The sequence below is a fragment of the Manis javanica genome, chromosome 14 (genome assembly GCF_040802235.1).
Source record: "Manis javanica isolate MJ-LG chromosome 14, MJ_LKY, whole genome shotgun sequence".
NCBI lineage: Eukaryota > Metazoa > Chordata > Mammalia > Pholidota > Manidae > Manis > Manis javanica.
This window is the reverse complement of record NC_133169.1, coordinates 48,496,650-48,519,441: the sequence shown is the minus strand read 5'-3', so window position 1 is coordinate 48,519,441 and position 22,792 is coordinate 48,496,650. Positions and strand designations below refer to the sequence as shown.

The following is a 22,792-nucleotide window of genomic DNA, read 5'->3' as shown; positions in this document are numbered from 1 at the left end:
CACAAAGATCCTACTTCAGGGGCTTTGAACTGCTGCTCCCTTTAGCTGGACCTGTCTTTACCGGATACCTGCATGGCTCACTGCCCACATTATTTCAAAAGTCACCTCCATGAAGCCTGCCCCGGTCAGTTTAAAATTGCACCTTACCACACTCTCCCCCGACACTGGCTGGGTATTCTCTATAGCACTCCCCCTCCTGCCCTGAAATGCGAGCTGTTAGAGGAGATGGACGGTGTCCGTTTGCTCACGGTTGGACTTCCAGTTTAATAGAGCAGTACTTGGTGCGTAGTAGGCGCTCCATAAGCTTTTCCTGAATTGTATTGATTTAAACGTGGTTCAAAACTCAGAGCTATTCACAGTGAAAAGTTTGCGCGTGGTTATCGCCCCAGTCTCCTCTCCACCCTAAGCAATCGACTTTGCAATTGGGAATTATTTTATACAAATGTCATATATTTTACAACGCTCTCCCCTCTTTTAGTTTAACAAACGTTAGCATCCTGCACTGTCTTCCTTACTTTTCTTTTTCGGCTCACAGTTCATTTTGGGCATCGTGCCCGATGATTTCTCCGTCTTTTTCCACTTCTACCCCTAGGTGTTTATCCCAGCCCTGTCCTCTCAGCTGGCCTCCTTCACAGTTTGCTCGCCGGGAATGGGTTGAGGGCTCAAACTCCATCGGTTTGCAGCCTCAAACATCGTTCATCTGCCCATGCCCTGCGCGGGTGACCGAGTAGAAAAGTTTAGGGAAGCTGAGGGAAGAATCGCTCGCAGAAGGGGATGTAGCTCAGTGGTAGAGCGCATGCTTTGCATGTATGAGGCCCCGGGTTCGATCCCCGGCATCTCCAGCGCAACAGTGCGCCAGTTGTTTTTGCTCTCTTCCAAGTTCATATGTAGCTCGTATTTGCAGATCCCTGGAGAAAACCGCGGACCGCGAAATAAGCTCAGGTTGGAGGCGTCGGCGCGACCACCACACACTCCGAGTTAAAAGAAAGAAATCACAGGGTGAGCATGCCAGTGGCATCAGAGTGCGCACATTTTCCGTTCTCCAAACTGCACTTTCAGGGGCTGGAAAAGGGCAAGATCTCTGACAGAGGATAGGACGCAGAAAACCGACGGAGCGGCTGGGACGGTGAGGCACAATCATCAGACTTTGAGATCCTCAGGCTGCGAACAGCCCTATTGGCCCGATCGTACTGTGGTTTACACCGACTTTCATCTCGGTACCTGATACAGCCTGAATCACACCTTGGCATAAAATCTGGGGACCAGCAACGCAGTTTATGTGGCCCGCTTGGTTGGTAGAGTATGAAACTCTTAATCTCAGGCTCTTGGGTTCGAGCTCTATATTGGGCATGGGGGGTTTTCTATTTTGTCCCTAAACTTGCTCAGAGTAAACAGTTCATTACCATATATCCAGCAAAAAAATTAGAAAACCTCCTGTAGAGATTTCGGGTGACAGTGTTCAGTTAGACCGGTTGTTTGCAGCCTTTCGTGTATTGATTAATCTATCCCTTATTTGGTAACAATGAATTTCATGTATAATTAGTTTTAATTGTTCAATTGTTGAAATATACATAAAATGTATCTTTTTTTTCAGTGTACAGTTCTGTGGTTTTACACACATTCACATTGTACAGCCATTACCACCATCCATCTCCAAAATTTGTTCATCTTCACAGACTGAAATTGTTCTCAGTAAACACTCTCCCCATTCTTTCCTTCCCCCAGCCCCTCACAATCAGCATTCTACTTCTCTGTCTCTATGAATTTGACTACTGTGTATCTCATATAAGGCATACAATATCTGTCCTTTTGTGACTGGCTTATTTCACTGAGCATAATGTCTTCAGGGCTCATCCATGTTGCATGTGTCAAAATTCCCTTGATTTTATTTCTAATAATATTCCATTCTATGTATATCTACATTTTGTTTATTCATCTGCCAATAGACAACTGGGTTCCATCCACCTTTTGCCTATTTGTGAATAATGCTGCTATTAACATGAGTGTGTAAATATCTGTTTAAGATCATTCTTTCACTTCTCTTGAGCATATACTCAGAAGTGGAATTGCTGCTCATGTAGTACTTCTATGTTTAATTTTTTGAAGAATTGCCATAGCATTTTCTCATAAAGTGAGTTTTTAAATAAAACATCTTTTGAGTAGGTAATACACTATATGGTTCAAAAATTGAACCATCAATAAAAATATCCAGTGTAAACTGTTGAACTCCTACTCTCCTTCTTTAGGTAACACCTTTTGTATTTGCATACATAATCTTCCGGAGTTATACAAAAAGATTATTACAACTCTCTTATATTTTGAAGATCTTTCCATTTCAAGACAAAATTTACCCAATTTTGTTTTTGTTTTTTGCAGCTGCATGACATTCCACCTTACTGGTGGACACCCATACTGTTTCCAACCTCTTATTAATATAATCAATGTTCAGTTAATAATCATATGCCATCATTTTGCACTTTGTATTCATATCTGTGGGGCAAATTCCCAGAAGTGAGATAGCTGGGTCTAGGTTTATATGTGATTCGTAATTTTATAGAATAGACAAGTCACTAGATTTGGGCCCTACAGGATGATGTTCCCTTCCACCAGCCATGAATGAGATTGCCTGCTTCTCCACTGCCCCGGTGGCAATGGGCTGCTTTAACGGTAAATCTGTCATGTGACTCTACCCCCTTAATATTGCCAGGGCCCCTCACTGCCTATCCTACAAGATAATATCCACTGCAGGACCCAGGAAGGTACCCCATTTGCCCCTCACAAGTTCCTACTCTGGCAAAAGATTCTGAAGAACACAGTGCCACTCTCATTTATGGTTTCTAGTCCTGTTACATAGGGCACCACTTTTTCTTCTCTTTTCAGGTCTGTTTTTATGGAGGTTATCATGTTTCTTCACTTGCAAAACTTGACATCATCGTAAAGGCCTACTCAGATATTTCTCAGTCTGAAAGTTTTCTCCCTTGGTCAGGAAGAATTCAACCAGATATAAGAAATTAAATTTGTATGTGATTTTCTATTTGGTCTAGGTGTCATACAGGCCATATATAAATTATTAGATGATGCATGTCATTGGTGCTCTACAATAAGAGTTATATATAATTTACATATAAATTATTAATCAACCATCCACTTGAATGTTTTCATTTAAAAACCTTATCTGAAGCAGAAAATTATCTTCAGGCTTAATATATTTACAGCTATTTTGTAACGAGTCTAAAAATACTCCAGTATCAGGTCTTTATTTGTCCCTTCATTTAACAAAGTCATTCTCCCAGGTTCTGTGTATCATCAGAAGAGATGGCTTAAACATCATCAAATGCTCACCCTGTTACTTTATAGCTGTTTTTCATATTGGTGTCAGGGTGCAAGTCCCCCAGATAAAAGGCAAGTCTCAGTGACAAGCCGGTGTCCTGGGAAACGTGAATTTGGGGTAAGCAGGAAGATAAAATGTCAGTCAGAGCAACCTAGTTCTGGAGGACAGCATGCCAAAGAAAGATTGGCCAAAAAAGATGACCCAGAATGACCTGCTCCTGCATTCGGTGTCAGGATCGACTGAATTAAAATCACTGGGTATTTTGGGAAACCATTTCTGCTGTCATTGAGATTTAGTATCTAGGATCAAGGGGAGGATTGTGAATATGGAAATGAATATGGAAATACTTGCTTTGTGATTAATCAATTTATCACTGTTATAAATGTTAAAATCTAGTTTTTCTCGAGATTTTAAATTCAGCTTACAAATGTTGTTTTTCTTATAACACTAACAATTTTTGAAACAATTTTTGGAACAATCCTTTCCACTAATTCCTTCATGAATTAAAGTTACTAAATTTCCATAAGGCCCTTGGAAGTGGGGGAGCCAGAGGCCTTGGGCTCCATGCACTGCTCTGGTGCCCAGATTTGGCTCTTTCCTTTTACTCCTCACTGAAAAAAATTCAAGCTCCCGGAATATCCCCCTGCATCCTAAGGCAGACACAATTACAGGTGGGCCCAGAGTGTGAATAGCTGCCAGGAAACAAGGATGCTTTCAAACTGAAATATCAAAGGGGCTACAGTAAAGCAGCTCCCACTGAAAAGCAGCTACAATTTACTCATGAAAAAGAGATTAATAGTTACTAGCATTAAGTGAAACAAGATGAGTCTAGGAAAGCTATAAAGCCATAATGACAAGTTGGCATTAAGTGTAACTCAAAAAAATATGACTCACACAAGTCAGCTCCTTTGCAGCTTCTTGCCTGAGCCTGGGCACAAACCAAAACCCATCTTGAGAGAAGTGACAGGAGATATGAAGGTCCTGGCCTCCCAGAATCCTGGGGCCACCGAGTAGGTCATCCTGGAGAGGGTGCAGCGGATAATCTGTCAGCCTGAGGAATAAAAATAAATTGGGTCAGCACGTGGATCCAGAGAATTTTTTTCCATTGGGGTCCAGAATCTTGCACTCTCTTCTACTCTGGGTCTCTGAGTTCCATGGCTGGGCCCTGGCTTGAGTGAGCGAGTCTAAATTCAGGAAATGTACGCACAGACGTGTAGAAGAGCACTGGTAAATAAATAGGCACGATATTGATTGTGTTTATGTGTATGTGTGTGTGTACTTATGCAAATACAGGTGGCCTTACAGGTTTTGCCGTCACCGGGCTATTTTGGGTCATGTTCTGTCTCCATTCAAGTTGAGTGACACTTGAAAGACAATTCTATTTACTACTTTGATGTTTTATTTCTCTGACTTTCAAGTGTGACAGACGCTCTGGGAAAGAAATCGCTTGTCGCGTGTGTCAGTTGTGTGAAGGCTGGACCCACATTTCCAGGAGAGGCGGCTGCGTTGCCAGGTCCCACGCGGGGCGCAAATCCGCTGACGTCTCCCGGGCCAGGAGCAATTCCTGGGGCCCGACCGCCGCTGGGCTGCCCTCTGAAGCCTTCACCGCCCTCTGCCCGGCCTCTGGAGCCTGGTTCCCAGCACGCCCGGCGTCCCGCAGGCCCGAGGCCGCCGCGCCGCCAATGAGGGTGCTGTGGGGCGCGTGGGTGCGCACGGGCCGCGGGAGCTCGCGAGGCGCCGCTGAAGGGCCGAGGAGGCCGCGGGGACGGCGGGCACCCAGCCGCGGCGGGAGAACGTCGCTCGGTGTGTTGTCGCGTGGAGGTTGCGGACCGCGGCCAGCGTGGTGGGGAGCGGCCGGGCCTCCACCCAGCTACCTTCCCGGCTGCGCTGACTTGAGTTTCTCTCAGCGCCCTGTTTCTTTCCCCTTCTCCATCCTGTAGGTCGTTTGCTATTTCCTCACCTTACGTGACACAGCCTCGGCGGCCTCACCTGCGAACCGGGGACGATACCCTCCTCGCGGGGGTGTTAGGTTCCTGGAGAGAGACACCTGCCCCATGTTTTGTGGATGGTGTGGTCCTCCCACCGCAGCTCTTTTCCTGTGACTTCTCCCCGCCTGTCTTCCACCAGGCATTTGCAACTCATTCCTCCCTGCACTCTTAATATTTCATTTGTCGTTACGTGACATTCCCGCATCTTGCTCTTTTTAAATTTTTTATTAAGATATTATTGATATACACTCTTATGAAGGTTTCACATGAAAAACAATGTGGTTACTACATTTACCCATATTATCAATTCCCCACCCACACCCCAATGCGGTCACCGTCCATCAGTTATAGTAAGATGCTACTAAGTCACTATTTGCCTTCTCTGTGCTACATTGTTTTCCCCGTGACCCCCCATACGATGTGTACTAAACATAATACCCCTCAATCCCCCTCTCCCTCCCTCCCCAACTGCCCTCCCCCACCCCTCCCTTTTGGTAACCACTAGTCCCTTCTTTGGAGTCTCTGAGTCTGCTGCTATTTTGTTCCTTCAGTTTTGCTTCGTTGTTATACTCCACAAATGAGGGAATCATTTGGCACTGTCTTTCCCCACCTGGCTTATTTCACTAAGCATAATGTCCTCCAGCTCCAATCATGTTGTTGCAAATGGTAGGATTTTTTTTCTGTCTTATGGCCGAATAGTATTCCATTGTGTATATGTACCACCTATTCTTTATCCATTCACCTATGATGGACACTTAGGTTGCTTCCATATCTTGGCTATTGTAAAAAGTGCTGCGATAAACATAGGGGTGCATATGTCTTTTTGAATCTGAGAGGTTGCATTCTTTGGGTAAATTCCAAGGAGTGGGATTCCCGGATCAAATGGTATTTCTATTTTTAGTTTTTTGAGGAACCTCCATATTGCTTTCCACAGTGGTTGAACTAGCTCAGCAGTGGAGGATGGTTCCCCTTTCTCCGTATCCTCGCCAGCAGTTGTTGTTCTTAGTCTTTTCAATGCTGGCCATTCTTACTGGTGTGAAGTGCTATCTCATTGTGATTTTAATTTGCACTTCCCTGATGATTAGTGATGTGGAGCATCTTTTCATGTGTCTGTTGGCCATCTGAATTTCTTCTTGGAGAACTGTCTCTTCATATCCTCTGCCCATTTGTTAATTGGGTTATTTGCTTTTTGGGTGTTGAGTTGTGTAAGTTCTTTATGTATTTTGGATGTTAACCCCTTGTCAGATATGTCATTTACAAATATATTCTCCTATACTGTAGGATGCCTTTTTGTTCTGTTGATGGTGTCCTTTGCCGTACAGAAACTTTTTAGTTTGATGTAGTCCCATGAGTTTATTTTTGCTTTTGTTTCCCTTGCTTGAGGAGATGCGTTCAGGAAGAAGTTGCTCATGTTTATACTCAGGAAATTTTTGCCTATGTCGTCTTCTAAGGGTTTTATGGTTTCTGGGGGATCATGGGGAGAACAGTGTAGCACGGAGAAGGCACATAGTGAATCTGTGGCATCTTGCTGCACTGATGGACAGTGACTGCACTGGAGTATGTGTGGGGACTTGATAATATGGGTAAATGTTGTAACTACATTGTTTTTTCATGTGCAACCTTCATAAGATTGTATATCAATAATACCCTAATAAAAAATAAAAAAAAAGAGTTTTATGGTTTCATGATTTACATTCAGGTCTTTGATCCATTTTGAGTTTACTTTTGTGTATGGGGTTAAACAATAATCCAGTTTCATTCTCTTGCATGTAGCTGTCCAGTTTTGCCAACACTGGCGGTTAAAGAGGCTGTCATTTCCCCATTGTATGTCCATGGCTCCTTTATCATATATTAACTGACCATATATGGTTGGGTTTATATTAGTCTGTTCTGTTGGTCTATGGGTCTTGCTCTTTTTAACTAGCCAGGACTGTAAGTTCTTTGCTGGCAGGTGGTAATGACATAGACCGCCTTCTCTGTGACCTAGCCCTAGGCACCTGGAACACCCTAGCTGAAGTGAACTGGAAATGGATCGGCAAGGACAGGAGTGCGGATAGATCTACAGTAAAATACGTGTGTATATACGCATACGTATCCCAAAGACTAGTGGCTGAAGTAAAAAAAAAAAAAACCTCATTGGTTAGAAAAAGAGCCCACCTAGCGGTAAAAATGTTACCATTTTGTTTCCGCCCGGTTTCGAACCGGGGACCTTTCGCGTGTTAGGCGAACGTGATAACCACTACACTACGGAAACTGACGCCCAGCCGTTGTTCATGAGCCTTAAACTTATAGTTATGGGCACCGCCCAGGTGTCGCCCTGTCCCCTGCCACCTGTTAAGCTAGAGCCCTTGAAACTATTCCGCCCTGGAACACCGATCTGCCCCGCCGCCCGGGTCTAGTGTTTGTCCAACTACTGAGGACCGCCAGTTACTGGGTCGTGAAATCAGTCACATACAGAAATTAATAAAAAAAAAAAGGAGTGACAGAAAGCAGCAGGCCTCGCAAGCGGAACGGTAAATATGGCTTCGGAGGTTTAAGACTGGATAGCTCTGTCAATTTTTTTCTTTCTTCTACAGAGACAGACGGAAGGTTTAAATTTTCACATAATTTGCGCTCTATTAACACTAAAACCTTAGAGGATTAAAGAAATACAATATTCAAAGCATATGAGATTTGAATATACTTTCGTTGAAAAATAAATTAAATATAAAAAGCCAAAAATGAAATCAATTTTACCAATACTTTAAAAAATAATTACATATTTCTTCTAAATTATGCAAAATTACCTAAAATAAAGGAGAAATCGAAATGAATGTCAAATTTTGAGCCTATGTTATTTAAATAAAGCTGAAAATGTGAAATTCTGAAAATGTCACATCTTTTAAGTATTTTATAAAAATAAAACTCATCAGTCCTAGAGTTCAATGCGCAGAACTGGGAGGCTTAACACGTGTTACATGTAGATTTACATAAATGCAGATTTTTAAGAGTAATGTCGATGGTTTAATGTTGCAAAATATTTTTCTGTCGCTTACGCTGTCACGGGAAGACCTGGGGGCTGGGAATTGGAAAGGAGGCTGTGTCCTGCTGAGCAGGGATCCTAGACGGTCTGTGACCCCGAAGCACCTCTCCATCAGCGGGAGGCTCTCTTATCTGAGTCTAGTTCTCTGATCAAGGTCACCGAGGGTCTGCAGGTGGCCCAATTCATAGACACTGTACCTACCACCTTCCCTTTCTAGACCATGTGCTCGATTGGACTTTACAGATGTGTCCCTCCTTTTTTGCACTTTTCCACTCGGTTGGCCTCGGTGGAAATTTCGCGGCTCGCTTTCCTCCTGTTCTGACTCCTCCAACTACCCAGACGCCTCCGTGGAGAGTCACCTCGGGGTTCACAGCTTGACCCTCCCTCTATCCCGAATCCGCGGCTCCAGCATCCGCCGCTCTCCTCCGTGTCTTGCTCATGTCCTTATAGACCTCTCAAGACTGAACTCACTTCTCTTTCCTCTCACCTTCTACCCCCCAGTCCTCAGTTTCTGACTTGGTTGGTAAACCATCTAAAGCAGAAGCCCGGAGCACCGCTCCTGCCCGGGTACACACCGCGCACCCAGTTCCTTCACGTGCTTGGTCCGGTCGCCGCCTCCCGTCTGGGCCGTGGCCGTGGCCTTCCAGCCCCTCTGCCTGACGCAGTCTCACGGTTCCCTCGCACCTCCTGCTTAACATCCCTGAAGGAATCCCCCCGAAAGGCAAATCAGAGTGAGCCCCCATGCCTCGTTGGCTTCCACCACTAAGAACGAGAGGACCAGAGGTCCTGCCAGGGCTGCCCGTCTGATGAACGCTTGCCTCGTCTGCGCCGGGAGCAGCGCGGGCCCCTTACCCGCAGCGGGATCCCAAAGCCGGCCTGGCCGGAGAGGCGGTGGAGGAAGGGGTGGAGAGGAGAGAAAAGCGAGAATTGCAGAAAAGCGAGAATTGCAGCAAAGCTCAGGCGACCGTGCCCCCGGCTTGTGGGTTGGGTTCTGCTGCTCCTTAACCAAAAGCCCGAGTTTTTCAGGAATGTTTTTCCGGTCCTGGTGAAGGTGGTAGAAAAGGACTCTGAAACCAGAATTTGCAAACGAAGCAGTCAGCATTTGTGCAAGACGAACTGTCAGAGTTGAAACTCTTCGAACACCAGCTCGTTTAGGCCCGTAAATTTCGAGGTGAGGCCGTAGCAGTGGCTCCCCAGGCGCACGAGCGATCCAGGGCTGGCCCAGCCGACTCCGAGCAGAGCCGTCCAGCTGCCTCCTGCGGTGTCGTGCTGAGCCCGGCCTCACTCGCCCCTTCCACATATTTCTAAGACCGAAGGCGATGCTATACTTCCTTCGCACCTTTAAAAGGGCTTCATATGGTCAACAGACTCTCCTTGCGGTCTGGTGGGCGTGTGGGAGAGACTGCTGCAGACGGAGAGCAGAAGACGCGCTGAATTTGCAGGACCAAGGGAACAGTCAACCTGAATGAATGAATTGCACCTGACGTTAAGGAAGAGTTGTGTGATAAGCCCGGTAAACTGAGGACCGGTTCCGGTGTTTCGAAATAAAGGACATTTTTACGTTCCTTTGTGTGTGGGGGGAATGAGGCCGAAATGTGAGGGGCGACATCGCAAAAGTACGACGCTTACAATGGAGCATAAAGGAGAATGTACTTAAGTCGAGGGTCTCAAGAGATGTTTTTTTTTTTTTAAGACGGGAAATCGAAACTAGGCAGCGGCGGCTGCGACAGAGTCCTGGCCTCCAGTCGCCTGCGGAGGCGGAGGAGAACCCGGGGCCCTGGGCGCCCACTGCGTCTCCCGGGCCGCGGGCCGCCCTCCCGGTAAACACAAGGCGCCTAATGCGTGTCGAAAGTGGGTAGGCAGATTTCAGCAGGCGGAGCGCCCAGGAATGCGCCCGCCGCCACCACCACCACCACCACCACCCCACCCCTCCCCTCTCCTCCTCTCCCTTCCCTTCCTAAGGCTTGCAAGGGCCCCCGGCTGTGCGCGGTCTTTGGATCCGTCGCCGACTACCTGCGGGTTCTGGGAAGCACTAACCGGAACAAGGAAGTCCACGGTCTGTAGACCACTTAGCTGCCTTTGCTTCAAAAGTTCCCTGGTTCGTTTCCAAAACAAACTTCGCCCAACGTGGGGCTCGAACCCACGACCCTGAGATTAAGAGTCTCATGCTCTACCGACTGAGCTAGCCGGGCAACCACAGCTTTTCTTTTGTCGTCCCTAGAGAGGCTCAGTGCGGAATGGGGGCACAATTTGGGGTAAAGTCGCAGCGCCTACTGTGCGCCTGGCTTTGCCCTAGTTACTAAGGCCGAGGGATCAGAAGCCTAGGGACCCTCTACACGGAGGTGGCCATGCAGGATTCCGAGAAGAGCACAGTAGCTAAGATGCGAGGAGCACTTACACAGGGCGTGCGGTTTGGTTCTGTTGCGGTCCGTTTGCCCTGCCGGTCTCGGGGAAAAGAAATACAGATGAACATACACACTTCATACCCTCTACGTGGACAGCCCCCTCTTCTCGGGACGTGGGAGAAGCGAGGGGGAAGGGGTCATTGTAAAGACAGCAGGCCAAAAAGCTGTTTCCGCCCGGTTTCGAACCGGGGACCTTTCGCGTGTGAGGCGAACGTGATAACCACTACACTACGGAAACCACCTCCGCAAGCTTTTTGTTGATACCTCCTTGCATGCCTACACAGTGGAATGGCTGTTGAGCCAAGCTAGGGTCCAGAGGTTCCCTGCGCTGGTCCGAGTTGTACGTATTCAGGTCTGTGGCCGCACCTCTCCGCCACAGCAGCGCTCTCAGCTCCTGACTTAGCCTAGTTTAGCTGTTCACTCACGAGCATTCCTGGTTCTAGCGTGTCCGGACCACCCTCTGAGGAAGCTCGCGTCCTCTTGGAGGTTCTCCACCAGGCGGGAAGCGCCTCGAGAGCACGTAAGTTCTGCGTGCTCAGGCCTGACATCGCGCAGCGTCGGGCACTCAGTGGGGTTCAATACCCGAATTACGGCCCTGTAACATACCCCGCGATTGTTCTTTTTAAGTCAAACGACTCTTTCTTAAAAAAGCATTAAGTGGTATTTCTGTCGCACAAATCTTTGGCAAAGATGCTTTAGATACCATAGAGGCATCTTTACAGGCACAGTTCTATAGCCCGGATAGGATTCTCTAAAGTAAAATTAATACCCACGAAACTGCTGAGCTCCTGCTGTGGACTGAGACTACACGAGGACAGACCTTTAAATTTTTGGGAGCGGAGTATGCATGGTGCACAGTTCAGAAAGAGCTGAGTATTTATGGCTCTTAGAAAAAGAGGTCTTCTAATTTTCCCCTTTAAGGTAATAGATTTTGTCCAAAATTCAAAAGATAGAGAACGACGTATACGGAAAGGTGCACTTCCTATCCCGGACCTTTAGCCTTCCCGGATAAACTATGCTATTAGTATTCTTCCAGAGACAGCGACGATGGTAATAATAGGATTTACTATTAATATTATTAATACTATTACTAATAATCGCATTTTCTTAAGTGCTAGCAACATTCTAATCGCTCTGCATGACTAACTCTAATTTCACACAACACTGAGATGGGAACCATTATCCTTAATTTAACAGGAGTAAACACAGGGCTGTAAGGGTGTCAAAAACATCTAACATCCTCCCACCGTCTTTTTCAGATGGTACTTTACACACTGCTCAGCATCTTGCTTTTTTCACCTAAGAATACATCTTTAAGAGGATCACCTTTTTAAGGCCAGCGCTCTACTGTATGAGTGTGCACTGCAGGGATCTGTCACTATTCCTGTCCTGATGGGCAGTTACGAACGAATGCTCATAAACGAAGCAAGTGACTTGACGGCTTCTAATAGGGTCTGTAAATGCCCGGCACCGCGGGTAGGAGGTGGAGCGTCTCCGGTCCCACCCCCCAGCACTTCTTCAGGACCGTCCCCGAGCTGTCCCCAGCGGTCGCTCTGAGACCTCAAACCACAAAGTCTTCTGCCTAGCAAGGCCGGAAGTGCCCTAGGGCGCTAGCCGGGACCCGCCCCTCCGCTTCCGCTATCGGTCGCTGGGGGAGTTCCTGCTGAAGTCCTCCGCGTCTGCTCGGTAGGATGGCGCCGCGCCGATGCGGTCCTAGCACCGAGAGCGGACGGCAGCCAGACGCTCCCACCGTTCCCCTAAGCCTATCCTCCGTGGCAGGGGATGGGGGAGGCCGGCCCTTCTGTCTTGTGTATGCTCCCCCGTCTCCCGCACCGATGTGCGGGCCTCCGTCGTTCTAGTCCTCCCATCCTGTTCCCGAGCGCCTGCTAGAGCCTCTCCTTGCTGTTTCCTGTCGCGCAGTAGCCCGTGGAGGGGAAAGGGTGTAGCGCAACGGCGGAGAAAACTCGCGAGTTTGGGTGGCCCGCGGGTTCCGGAAGTACTGGGAGCGAGGCCGGAAGTGAGGGGGCGGGGCCAGGAAGTGAGGGGCGGGGGTTTAGGAAGACGTTGAGGGAGCTTTGGGGCAGATTTGCACTCAGGGCCGCCTGAGGGACTTGCCGGTTAACGCACAGCTGTGTCCCCTCCCCTCGCAGAGACACGGTTGTCCTCTTGGGAGCAGGGAACTTTGGGGAGGGTGGGCTGTCGGGAGATCATTTCTCTGAGGCAGCGTGGGGAGACAGGGCTGGGGGTGGGGCCGGGTCGTTCAGGGCGCCTAGGAGGGAAGACCCCCGCCGCCTATCTACCCTGGCTGCCTGCACACTAAGATGGCTGCCGTTGCCATGGCACCCAACCCTGTGCAGACCCTTCAGGAGGAGGCGGTGTGCGCCATCTGCCTCGATTACTTCACGGACCCCGTGTCCATCGGCTGCGGGCACAACTTCTGCCGAGTGTGTGTAACGCAGTTGTGGGGAGGGGAGGATGAGGAGGAGAGGGACGAGTTAGACCGGGAGGACGAGGAGGAGGACGGCGAGGAGGAGGAGGTGGAGGCCGTGGGGGCCGGTGGGGGCTGGGACACCCCCATGCGGGATGAAGACTACGAGGGCGACATGGAGGAGGAGGCGGAGGAGGAGGAGGAGGCTGTATTCTGGACTAGTGGCGTGGGTGGGTCCGACTGGGACAGCATGGACTACGTGTGGGAGGAGGACGACGAGGAGGAGGACCTGGACTACTACCTGGGGGACATGGAGGAGGACCTGAGGGGCGAGGACGAGGAGGACGAGGAGGAAGTGCTGGAGGAGGACGAGGAGGAGGAGCTGGACGCCGTCACCTCGCTGCCCCCGCCTCCGGCCCCGCGGCGGTGCTTCACCTGCCCTCAGTGCCGAAAGAGCTTCCCCCGGCGGAGCTTCCGCCCCAACCTGCAGCTGGCCAACATGGTCCAGGTGATCCGGCAGATGCACCCGGCCCCTGGTCGGAGCAGCCGAGGGAACGAGCAGGGCATCTGTCCCAAGCACCAGGAAGCCCTGAAGCTCTTCTGCGAGGTGGACGAAGAGGCCATCTGTGTGGTGTGCCGAGAGTCCCGGAGCCATAAGCAGCACAGCGTGGTGCCGCTGGAGGAGGTGGTGCAGGAGTACAAGGTGAGAGGCAGAAGCCGGGGTCTGCTGGGGTGGGGAGGCGGTCAGAGGAGCCGGGAGAAGGAAGCACGGCTTTCCCCCGAAGAACCTAGGGTACTGCTCGGCTGAGTAGCCTTATCTGAGCGCTTACTGGCCCCAGGTGGGTTCTAGTGAGGAGGATACCCAGAGAAGGCAGACACAGTGAAGACTGGCTTCATCAGAGGAAATTGGGCAAAGCTGGTGATGCCCTGTCACTGGGCTGCGTCTCCTGGAGAAAAGTCGCTGCTGTTTCATACTTCCACTTTCCCTGGGTGTAGGGCTGCAGGCGACAGGCCCCTGAGGCTTTACCACTGGTTTCATTTTCCTCTAAGTCTCCAGTCTGTGTTGGGCTGGGACCTCTACAGTTGGGAAGAACTTGGGGTCTGAGGAGCAGGCGTGAGGAATCACTAGTGTCAGACCCAGGTGCTCTGCACCTGCCTTCCGATGGGTTCCCTACCCACCCCGACAGAGCTTGGTTGTCCCCCTGGGGATTTTTGTTGGCTCTGCATCAGTCTGATGTACTGACCAAAATTTGCTTTTCCTGGGAAATGAGACAAAAGGGAGAGGCCATTAAGTCAGAAGACCTGGCTCTGCACTTACTTGCTTGGGTGTCTCTGAATGTCTTTGAACTCTAATTTCACCAGGATTAAAAGTTACTATTTACCCAGTACTTACTATGTACACCAGACACTGTACTAAGCACTTTGCATGGACTATCTCATTTAAAACCCAGAACAACCCTGTGAGTTTCATATGATTTCTATTCCCCTTTTATAGATTGGGAAATAGATTTAAGTAGTAAAATACAGGGCCACACGGCTACTAGTGAGTGACTTGGTTATGACCTCCTTGCCCCCGGCCTACATGGTTAACAGTGTCACCACATTTACATGTCTATTGTCTGATTTTTCTGCTATGTGACTTTTCTTGGAGTCTGATTCTGGTTTGGCTAATATCTTGCCACTGTTTCTGATCCAGTCTCTGGACATACGTAAAGGAGATTTTCTGTGAGACAATAGCAGATAGCACTACTTAGCAGAGGCCTGGATGGGTTTGCAGCAGTGGGACTTGGGGGAGGAGAGGGTAGCTGCTTTTGTGTGATCTGAGCTTGTTTTATGACTTGTATTATCACACCCTCTCCTGATTCCTACAGTAACGTCATTTGGGTATCATATTATTATCCCAGTTTTAGAGTAAAGTGTTTAAAGTGAGTGCTACGCTCAGACAAACCCGCTTTCCCTCATGACAAGCAACTATTTCTTCTACACAGGGATTGTCAAACATGTCTGATTGTCCCAGTTACTAGGGGAGGTTTTCAAAAGTACAGTGGCTCTACCATTACTGATTCTGAATCAATGGTGGGGAGAGTATCTTCAGAAAGCCCAGCCTAGTGTGTGAATCACTGCATTGGTAACATCACCAGCCTTTTAGTCCCTACATTACTAGGAGAGGTTGTGAGTTCCTTTTCTTCCTTTTTTATCCCTCTGGGTCCTAGGTAGCTGTACCTGTCAGTGTGCAGTCACTTGGCTAACTGGATTCTAGGGTGGACGTCCCTGAGCATTCCACCCCTTCTCCACTCCTTCTCCACCCATGTCAGACTTCCAAAGAGCTTCTGAGACTGGATTTTAGTTCATATTGGCCACATTTATTCAATGCCAGCCCCAAACGGCTCTGCAGTTTGGGGAGGCCACATAGACACAAATAACCTGATGTTAACTGATCAGCAAATATAAATACATACGTTTTATTCTGTAGAACTAATTTGGGTGATTCACTTTGTAAATTATAGGCTTTTTATGCCCTAGCTTGCCCCAGTTGTCTTTTTGTAGAAATACTTTGATGAATAGGTAGTAACACACAAATGACAAATGACATATAAATAAAGCTCCCAAAAAGGTCCTGGAGAATTTAAGTAGTACTCTATTTGGGTTTGTGTTCATGAGTTTTTTTTTGTCAACAATTTAGGAAAAATGTTAAAAGGGAAATTTAGCATAAATTCTGAGTTAATAGACATTATTGACATTAATTAATAGAAATTATTAACATTTCTGGAGAAAAGTAGTAACATCAAAAGGCAAAATTTTGTGTCGTCTGTGCTATTTTCATGTAATGGGTTGATTGTAATATTACTACTGTAAGTTTTTCTACAACTACTTGTTCTATGGAACAACTGCTTCTTACATTCTGGGTCAGTAACCTCTTTAGTTCAAGGGTCATTATCAGGCTGTCATTGGCAGCTTAGGGCTAGGCAGGGAAAACTAAAACCTTTTCTTATCTTTTGCTACATCAGACGCTGTGATAACCTACTGTCACTGAGGTATACTTCTATTACTTCCAGTTCCCATTTTAAGTTGAGGAAACTGGAAGTATGGCTTTTGCCTCAGGTCACCTGGCTGCCTTCAGGTTCAGATCAGTCTAGACTCTGAGCTCTTCTGCCCTGTATTACTCCTCCAGGAAAAGGAGGGAGAAATGTGAAGCAGTAGAAGACATAAGAGAACAAAGAGCAAATAGGTCAGACTTACTCACTCACTCTAGTCTAACAGCCCTTTAAATAAAAAGATGCTACAAATGATGGGAACACAGAGCTCAAGTGCGTATTTGACGTGAAAGTTTAAAATCGTAGGAAGGAAGGGTTTTTGTTTTCCACTTAGCAAGTAATTGAGTGTGAGAGAAAGCAGGTGAACAGAGAAGCACAGAAGTTAAAAGAGGTAAAGTGGAGCCTCTGGGGGCCACGCAGTTGCCCCTGTCTCCTAGGGGAGGCACACCAGTGAACGGTGCCTGAAAAATATTGTAAAGGTTGTACGCATGTTCCTTGAGATCACAGAGGAAGCTGGGGCTGGGGAAGATCAGGGCCAAGGTTGGTCAGGTATTGGAGTTTTAAAGGAAGAATGCTTTGGGCCAAGTTGAAAAGGGCAATTCCAGGCCGAGGGAACAGCCTGAATAAAGGTATGGAATTCAGGAAAAGACAAGTGGTTTTATGTAGCTGTAACTAATAGAAGGGGTAGGTGTAGGAGAGGAGGTGAGACATGTAGAGGCAGTGAGAGCCTTCTATTTTGCAAGTGGTAGTAAAGCACTGAAAGCTTTTTAGCACAGGCACAAAATCATTAGAAATGCATTTAAAGATGAAATTTATGAGGAAGACTGTTTATGAGGGGGAAGGCACCGTAGGCAGGAACATTCATATGAGAGGACTCAAGTGATGGGTGAGTCTCACCAGGTCCACTCTAGCTCTGAGTGTGGGGCTGTGTACCAGGGTCCTGCCGTTGAGGAGCAGAGCCAGGGCTACTCTTCATGAGTGCAGGTGGAGGGTCAGGGACCTTTGCTGTCATGTAAAGAGAAGAAAGGGGCAGAGGGACTGTGATGCCCATTAATACCCGTGATGGGTCAGGCTTTGAGCCCTAACCCACTGGAGGGTGGGGGAGTGGGCTCTGAGGCAGGTGCGTCTCCCAGCCCCAGTCTCTAACCTTCCCCTTCTCATTCTGTAGGCCAAACTGCAGGGGCATGTGGAACCACTGAGAAAGCACCTGGAGGCTGTGCAGAAAATGAAGGCCAAGGAGGAGAGGCGGGTGATGGAGCTGAAGGTAGGTCAATGTCCTCAACAGGCTGACTGGCTCTGTGGTCAGGACAGGGAGGGTGGGCTGCTCGCTCTCACAAGGGGTGGCTGAGGCCTGGAGAGAGGAGACATCTTCTTAGGGTCCTGAGGAGAGAGGGGCCTTAGAGGGTCAGGAGGTGGGTTTGTTCTTAGGTTCCAAATGGAGTGAGAACAGACCTGGCTTTGAGAGGTTGGGTACTGACAGCTGTGGAGCATGCTTACCACCCTGGATGCCTAATCCCAGAGCCAGTGCTCTCCACTGTGTGCCCACCGTGCTGGATGGCACAGGGCAGGAGGCGAGGGAAAACCCATGTAGCAGCCACCAGAGAAGCCCCAGGCCCCAGGATATAGATGGCAGGTGTCGGGCAGAGCAGCCAGGAGCATGAGAGGGGTCGGAGTGTTTAATGGAGGGGAGGAATTAGGGAATGTTACATTGCAGAGACCTGTTATCTTCTAGGATAGCATTTCTCAGCCTTTTTTCATGATCACTCACCCCTCCCCAAGGAGGGTTTTTAGATTTTTTTCCTCTAATTCCTACCCCTCACCTGGGCCTGCCTCTATAAGGTCAGCCTTTTTTCATGATCACTCACCCCTCCCCAAGGAGGGTTTTTAGATTTTTTTCCTCTAATTCCTACCCCTCACCTGGGCCTGCCTCTATAAGGTCAGCAGGCCCTGGGATGGACTGGTACTGAGCATTTGGAGGACATCCCTCCTGTCTGGCCTCTTCCCCCATTTCTGCCACGCCTGCCATCCTGGCCATGCCAGGCCTTCTCACTTCCAAGGGCTCGTGCTCACTCATTGCCCCCTACACACTAGGAGCTCTGCTGCTGGCAACTGCCAGGCACCAAGTGGTGGAGTTTGAATCTGGGAGTCAGGGAATCATCTTGCTGCCCAAATTGGGACTTTTGGGCTCCTAGCGTGCAGAGGTGTCAGGATCTGAGGCCAGTGACATTATGACACAGAAAACTGTTTTCTTTACCCACTTGACCAGCCAGATGATTCCCTTCTCACCCTGGCCTGTCACACTTTGTCCTAAGTATGTTGCCAGTTAATGTCTGGGTGAAAAGTAGGCCCACCATTTGGAAGCCCAGCCAGGCAAATGGGATGGGAGTAGGCAGATGTTTTCACTCATTATATGTAGAAGCACATACCATGATTTTGCCTCTTGTCCCTGAAGTGTAAAATAGTATCTGGTCCTTCACAGAAAATTTGTTGACTCCTGACCTAGGAGGATTGGGTGACTTGCCCAAGGTTACTAGTGGTATCATCAGGACCCTAACTGCCTATCTTGATTCCTGAATTTTTTCTTTATTTACTTCAAAACATTCTTACCAAGCACCCACTCTGGCTGGTGCTGTGACAGGGTCCAGAGACCTGTGGCAAGCAGCTTGTGGTGTAATGGTGGGCGGGGGCAGGATGGGCAGGATGTTACAAGACACTTCAGTGTACACGTAACATTTCCAACTGAATAAGACTTGAGGAGATAGAGTGACATTTATGGGGGGTAGTCATGATTTAGATCTGGAGGGGAGGGAAGCCTTCTCTCAGGGTGTATTTAAGCTGAAACCTGAAGAACAGTCATGTTAGGTAGCCAGGCTGGAGATAAGTTGCAGGCAGAGGTTGGTGAGTTTGGGACTGGTGTATGGGGAGCAAGGGAGTGGGGCCTGGTAAGGTCGGGAGGTGGGGAAGGGGGCAGGAGCCTCTTTCCATTCGGGATATAGGGCTCCTTAAAGTGGAGGTTTATGTTTCTGTGTGTTGAGGTGGTATCCACCATCCCCTTTGCATCATCCCAGAGCCAGATGAAGTCAGAGTTGGCCGCTGTGGCCTCAGAGTTCGGGCGGCTGACACGGTTTCTGGCCGAAGAGCAGGCAGGGCTGGAGCGGCGCCTCCGAGACATGCATGAAGCCCAGCTGGGGCGGGCAGGAGCAGCGGCAAGCCGCCTGGCAGAGCAAGCTGCCCAGCTGAGCCGCCTGCTGGCCGAGGCCCAGGAGCGGAGCCAGCAAGGGGGCCTGCGGCTGCTGCAGGTGAGCACCCCCTTCCCTGTGTGCACCCTGCACCCTGTTTGTTCTGCCAGGCAGTACTTACCAAACACCTATCCAGAGCTGCCTCTGCTCATTGGGAGGAACCCACAGTGATTTCACTGAAGACCAAGAGGTGTTCTGAGGCTGCAGTCAGGGTTAATGCTGAATATGGCCCGTGTGTACCCAATGAAAAGAAGATGCAGTTCAGTTTAAATGAGAAAAGAATTTTGGACAGTGACATCCTGGAAAAGATGACAAATCATACTGTGAAATTACAGTGGGCTTCCAGCAGGATGAGATGTTAGGCGTGCTCCATGCAGGGGTGACAGACTTGATGGTTACGGAGGGCTTTATGCACTTGCTCACCCCAGTTCAGGTTGGTCCTTTCTCTGGCTGCAGTCAGACTGGGAGAAAGGAGCTGACTCTCTCTTTGTCTCTTTCTCCCTCCCTCCTCTTGTTTCTGTTGTTCCCAGGACATCAAGGAGACTTTCAATAGGTGTGTTGTGACCTTTATCCTTTGTGACCCAGTGGCGTCGGGCTCCCCACCCCTGCCTCTCTTGGATATCCCGCTCCTCTCCTTCCTTCCCCAGGACCCGAGTTCCTGCTTCCTGGACCCTCCTCTCCTTTCCCTTGGCTTCCACTCTTCCCTCTGGGAATATCGTGGTCCCACCCCCTGCCCCGTCCCCCTCCTCCAGGTGTGAAGAGGTACAGCTGCAGCCCCCAGAGGTCTGGTCCCCTGACCCGTGTCAACCCCATAGCCACGACTTCCTGACGGACGCCATCGTGAGGAAAATGAGCCGGATGTTCTGTCAGGCTGCCCGAGGTAGGGAGGACGCCCGTACGCCCTTCCTTTGCCTTTCCCTTCACAGACCTGAGATTGGGTTCCCAGGGGAGTTGGGCACCAGGGGAAGAGGATGCACTGAGGTGGAGGATACAGGTAGGCTGCCTGGGGCTTCAAGCCAAGAGTAGTATCTGTTCTCGCTCAGGTCGGTGTTGGGGGTGGGAAGGTGGCAAGAGCCAGGGTCAGGGGTGGCCTGTCGGGTGTCCTGGAGACAGGAATAGGGACAGAGTGGTGGAGCCCACAGGAATCTGACCTGGCCTCTAGGGTGGGGTGGAAGGGAGGCAAAGGGGGTGCTAGCAGGAGAGGCTGGACCTTGGAATTGGCTGCTGATGGGGAGAGTTGTTCCAGCCCTGGTCTGTTTGCCCTTCCCTCCCTTCCCAAGTGGACCTGACGCTGGACCCCGACACAGCTCACCCGGCCCTGATGCTGTCCCCCGACCGCCGGGGGGTCCGCCTGGCTGAGCGGCGGCAGGAGGTTGCTGATCATTCCAAGCGCTTCGCAGCTGACTGCTGTGTCCTGGGGGCCCAGGGCTTCCGCTCTGGCCGGCACTACTGGGAGGTAGAGGTGGGCGGGCGGCGAGGCTGGGCAGTGGGTGCTGCCCGTGAATCGACCCATCATAAGGAGAAAGTGGGCCCTGGGGCATCCTCTGTGGGCAGTGGGGACCCCAGCTCCTCGCGCCATCACCATCGCCGCCGCCGGCTCCACCTGCCCCAGAAGCCCCTGCTCCAGCGGGAAGTGTGGTGTGTGGGCACCAACGGCAAACGCTACCAGGCACAGAGCTCAACAGAGCAGACGCTGCTGAGCTCCAGTGAGAAACCAAGGCGCTTTGGCGTGTACCTGGACTATGAGGCTGGGCGCCTCGGATTCTACAACGCAGAGACTCTGGCCCACGTGCACACCTTCTCGGCTGCCTTCCTGGGCGAGCGCGTCTTCCCCTTCTTCCGGGTGCTCTCCAAGGGCACCCGCATCAAGCTCTGCCCTTGATCAGCCTGCCACCCGCAGGGGCCTCTCTGGATGGCACTGGGGGGGCGGGTGGTGGTGGAGGGTGGCCCGTAACTTTGGGGGCCCTAAGGCTCCTCCCACTGTTCATTACTGCATTGCTTCCTGCTCCCTTTGATCCCAGGCCCCTGCTTCTTCTCTTTGGAGCCTCAAGAACCCTCCTGGCCTCCAGTTGGCCTTGTCTCACCTACTATGCCTGTCCCAACAGGTCTGCATGGGTCTCTGACCAACAGCCGCTTGGTCTTTCCTCCCTGTCCACCCATGGGTCTGGGTCTGAGTAGGGGATGAGATCTCTCTCTCCCTGCCCCTGCTGTTCACCGTCAGCTGCCAGGCTGGAGGACTTGGGCAAGGCTCATGACAGCTCCACTCTAATTCCGTTTTCTTGTAGAAATTTTAGCCTTGGGACTTTGAATTTTGGGGAAGCAGGCTGGGCAAAAGGGTAGAGCTGGGTAACTGGGTAATAAAATGTCTACTTTTGGGGGGAAGGAGGGATTCTGAACTGTCCTTCCACCCTCAACTTCTACCTCCATAGACGGGCTAGAATTTAGCTTCAGCAAGATCTGGAATAGTCAACATGATGGAACCACATACCATTTCATCACCCAATAAGTTATTTTCTTCCCCCTTTTCCAGCACTCAGTCTAGGAGCAAAGCTCACCCCACCCCACCCTTTCAGGTCTTCACTGCCAGGCTCCTTCCCCTGTTGGTCAGTGTCCAGCCTCTATGCCTTCAGTTCCTCCATTTGCAGGCCCAGACAGGGAGCCTGGGGATGGGTTGGATCCCCAGGAGAGCCTTGGGTATAATCTATTTTTCTAGTAACCCCTTGCCTTCTGTCACTTAACAGCTTTTGACCTCTGCTTTGATGGCCAAGGTCAGTTTATGTTCCTGGGGGAAAAGATGGGTTGTGTTGTGGAAATAAAGTTTATTTGCTGCTCTTGTGGAATCCATTCCTTTAGATGAGCAGAAACTAAGCCTTACCTTAGATACCACTAGATTTCTGCTAGTAAGCCAGTCCCTCCAGTAAAGATGGCACAGAAGTGGGGACAGGTTGACTACTCTCCCATACCTGTCTTCTATGCTCTGCCAATTTGGTGAGCTTTTATCAGGCATGATCCTGCTTCAACATAGGAACTTCCCCTTTCCCCATTTGAATACCCTGGAGGTTCCTATGCACTCTCTGGAGTGTACCCGATCACTGCCAATTCCCATCTATCACTGAGGCTTTAGGACTGGTTTTCCTGAGAATCTTCACAGCCGTGCTGTGAAAGCCCAAGACCTAGGAACACTATTACTCCCAAACTCTTGGGTCATTTTACCTAGTTGGCACTGAAGCCAAAGAGGCCTCGTTACTTGCCATTATGAGTTGAGGGAGTATGTACAAGCTTCGATACGCTGTCATTCAGCCACCATGTGAGGAAAAGCCAGCAATGATTAGATTTATGAATAC

At 49.7% G+C, this 22,792-nt stretch overlaps 1 protein-coding gene, 1 long non-coding RNA gene and 4 other non-coding genes across 11 annotated transcripts; 2 read left to right on the top strand and 4 right to left on the bottom strand.

Moving 5' to 3' along the window:
* Nucleotides 1-770: 770 nt before the first annotated feature.
* TRNAA-UGC (transfer RNA alanine (anticodon UGC)) lies at nucleotides 771-842 on the top strand. The gene has a single exon. It is a non-coding gene; the product is annotated as a tRNA-Ala (tRNA).
* A 6,658-nt stretch (nucleotides 843-7,500) lies between these two features.
* On the bottom strand, nucleotides 7,501-7,573 carry TRNAV-AAC (transfer RNA valine (anticodon AAC)). Its single transcript has one exon. It is a non-coding gene; the product is annotated as a tRNA-Val (tRNA).
* A 2,887-nt stretch (nucleotides 7,574-10,460) lies between these two features.
* TRNAK-CUU (transfer RNA lysine (anticodon CUU)) lies at nucleotides 10,461-10,533 on the bottom strand. The gene has a single exon. It is a non-coding gene; the product is annotated as a tRNA-Lys (tRNA).
* Nucleotides 10,534-10,911: 378 nt separating this feature from the next.
* TRNAV-CAC (transfer RNA valine (anticodon CAC)) lies at nucleotides 10,912-10,984 on the bottom strand. Its single transcript has one exon. It is a non-coding gene; the product is annotated as a tRNA-Val (tRNA).
* A 902-nt stretch (nucleotides 10,985-11,886) lies between these two features.
* TRIM41 (tripartite motif containing 41) lies at nucleotides 11,887-22,279 on the top strand. Of its 5 annotated transcripts, none has more exons than XM_017649907.3 (6): nucleotides 11,922-13,877; nucleotides 17,378-17,473; nucleotides 19,245-19,508; nucleotides 19,979-20,001; nucleotides 20,096-20,328; nucleotides 20,729-22,279. In XM_017649907.3, the coding sequence occupies exons 1-6, from the start codon at nucleotides 13,068-13,070 to the stop codon at nucleotides 21,328-21,330; spliced, it is 2,028 nt and encodes a 675-aa protein (XP_017505396.3). In that variant the 5' UTR covers nucleotides 11,922-13,067; the 3' UTR covers nucleotides 21,331-22,279. The 5 variants fall into 5 exon arrangements, 4 of the variants coding, with proteins under 4 accessions (XP_017505396.3, XP_017505398.3, XP_017505399.3 ...); XM_017649909.3 differs by having other exon boundaries at nucleotides 11,937-13,877; nucleotides 19,278-19,508; XM_017649910.3 differs by having other exon boundaries at nucleotides 11,938-13,877; nucleotides 20,201-20,328.
* LOC108390697 (uncharacterized) lies at nucleotides 13,886-20,721 on the bottom strand. Of its 2 annotated transcripts, none has more exons than XR_001851573.3 (3): nucleotides 20,441-20,721; nucleotides 19,570-19,965; nucleotides 13,886-17,560 (listed from the first exon to the last, which is right to left on the bottom strand). It is a non-coding gene; the product is annotated as an uncharacterized lncRNA (long non-coding RNA). The 2 variants fall into 2 exon arrangements; XR_001851572.3 differs by having other exon boundaries at nucleotides 17,457-17,589.
* Nucleotides 22,280-22,792: the final 513 nt, after the last annotated feature.

What these genes read in the sequence shown, in the direction of transcription:
- TRIM41 (XM_017649907.3), top strand. Translation starts at nt 13,068, where the DNA reads ATGGCTGCCGTTGCCATGGCACCCAACCCTGTGCAGACCCTTCAGGAG. An exon ending in AGGTGGTGCAGGAGTACAAG is followed by an intron (nt 13,878 to 17,377) that starts GTGAGAGGCAGA and finishes CTCATTCTGTAG; the next exon opens with GCCAAACTGCAGGGGCATGT. An exon ending in GTTCTGTCAGGCTGCCCGAG is followed by an intron (nt 20,329 to 20,728) that starts GTAGGGAGGACG and finishes TCCCTTCCCAAG; the next exon opens with TGGACCTGACGCTGGACCCC.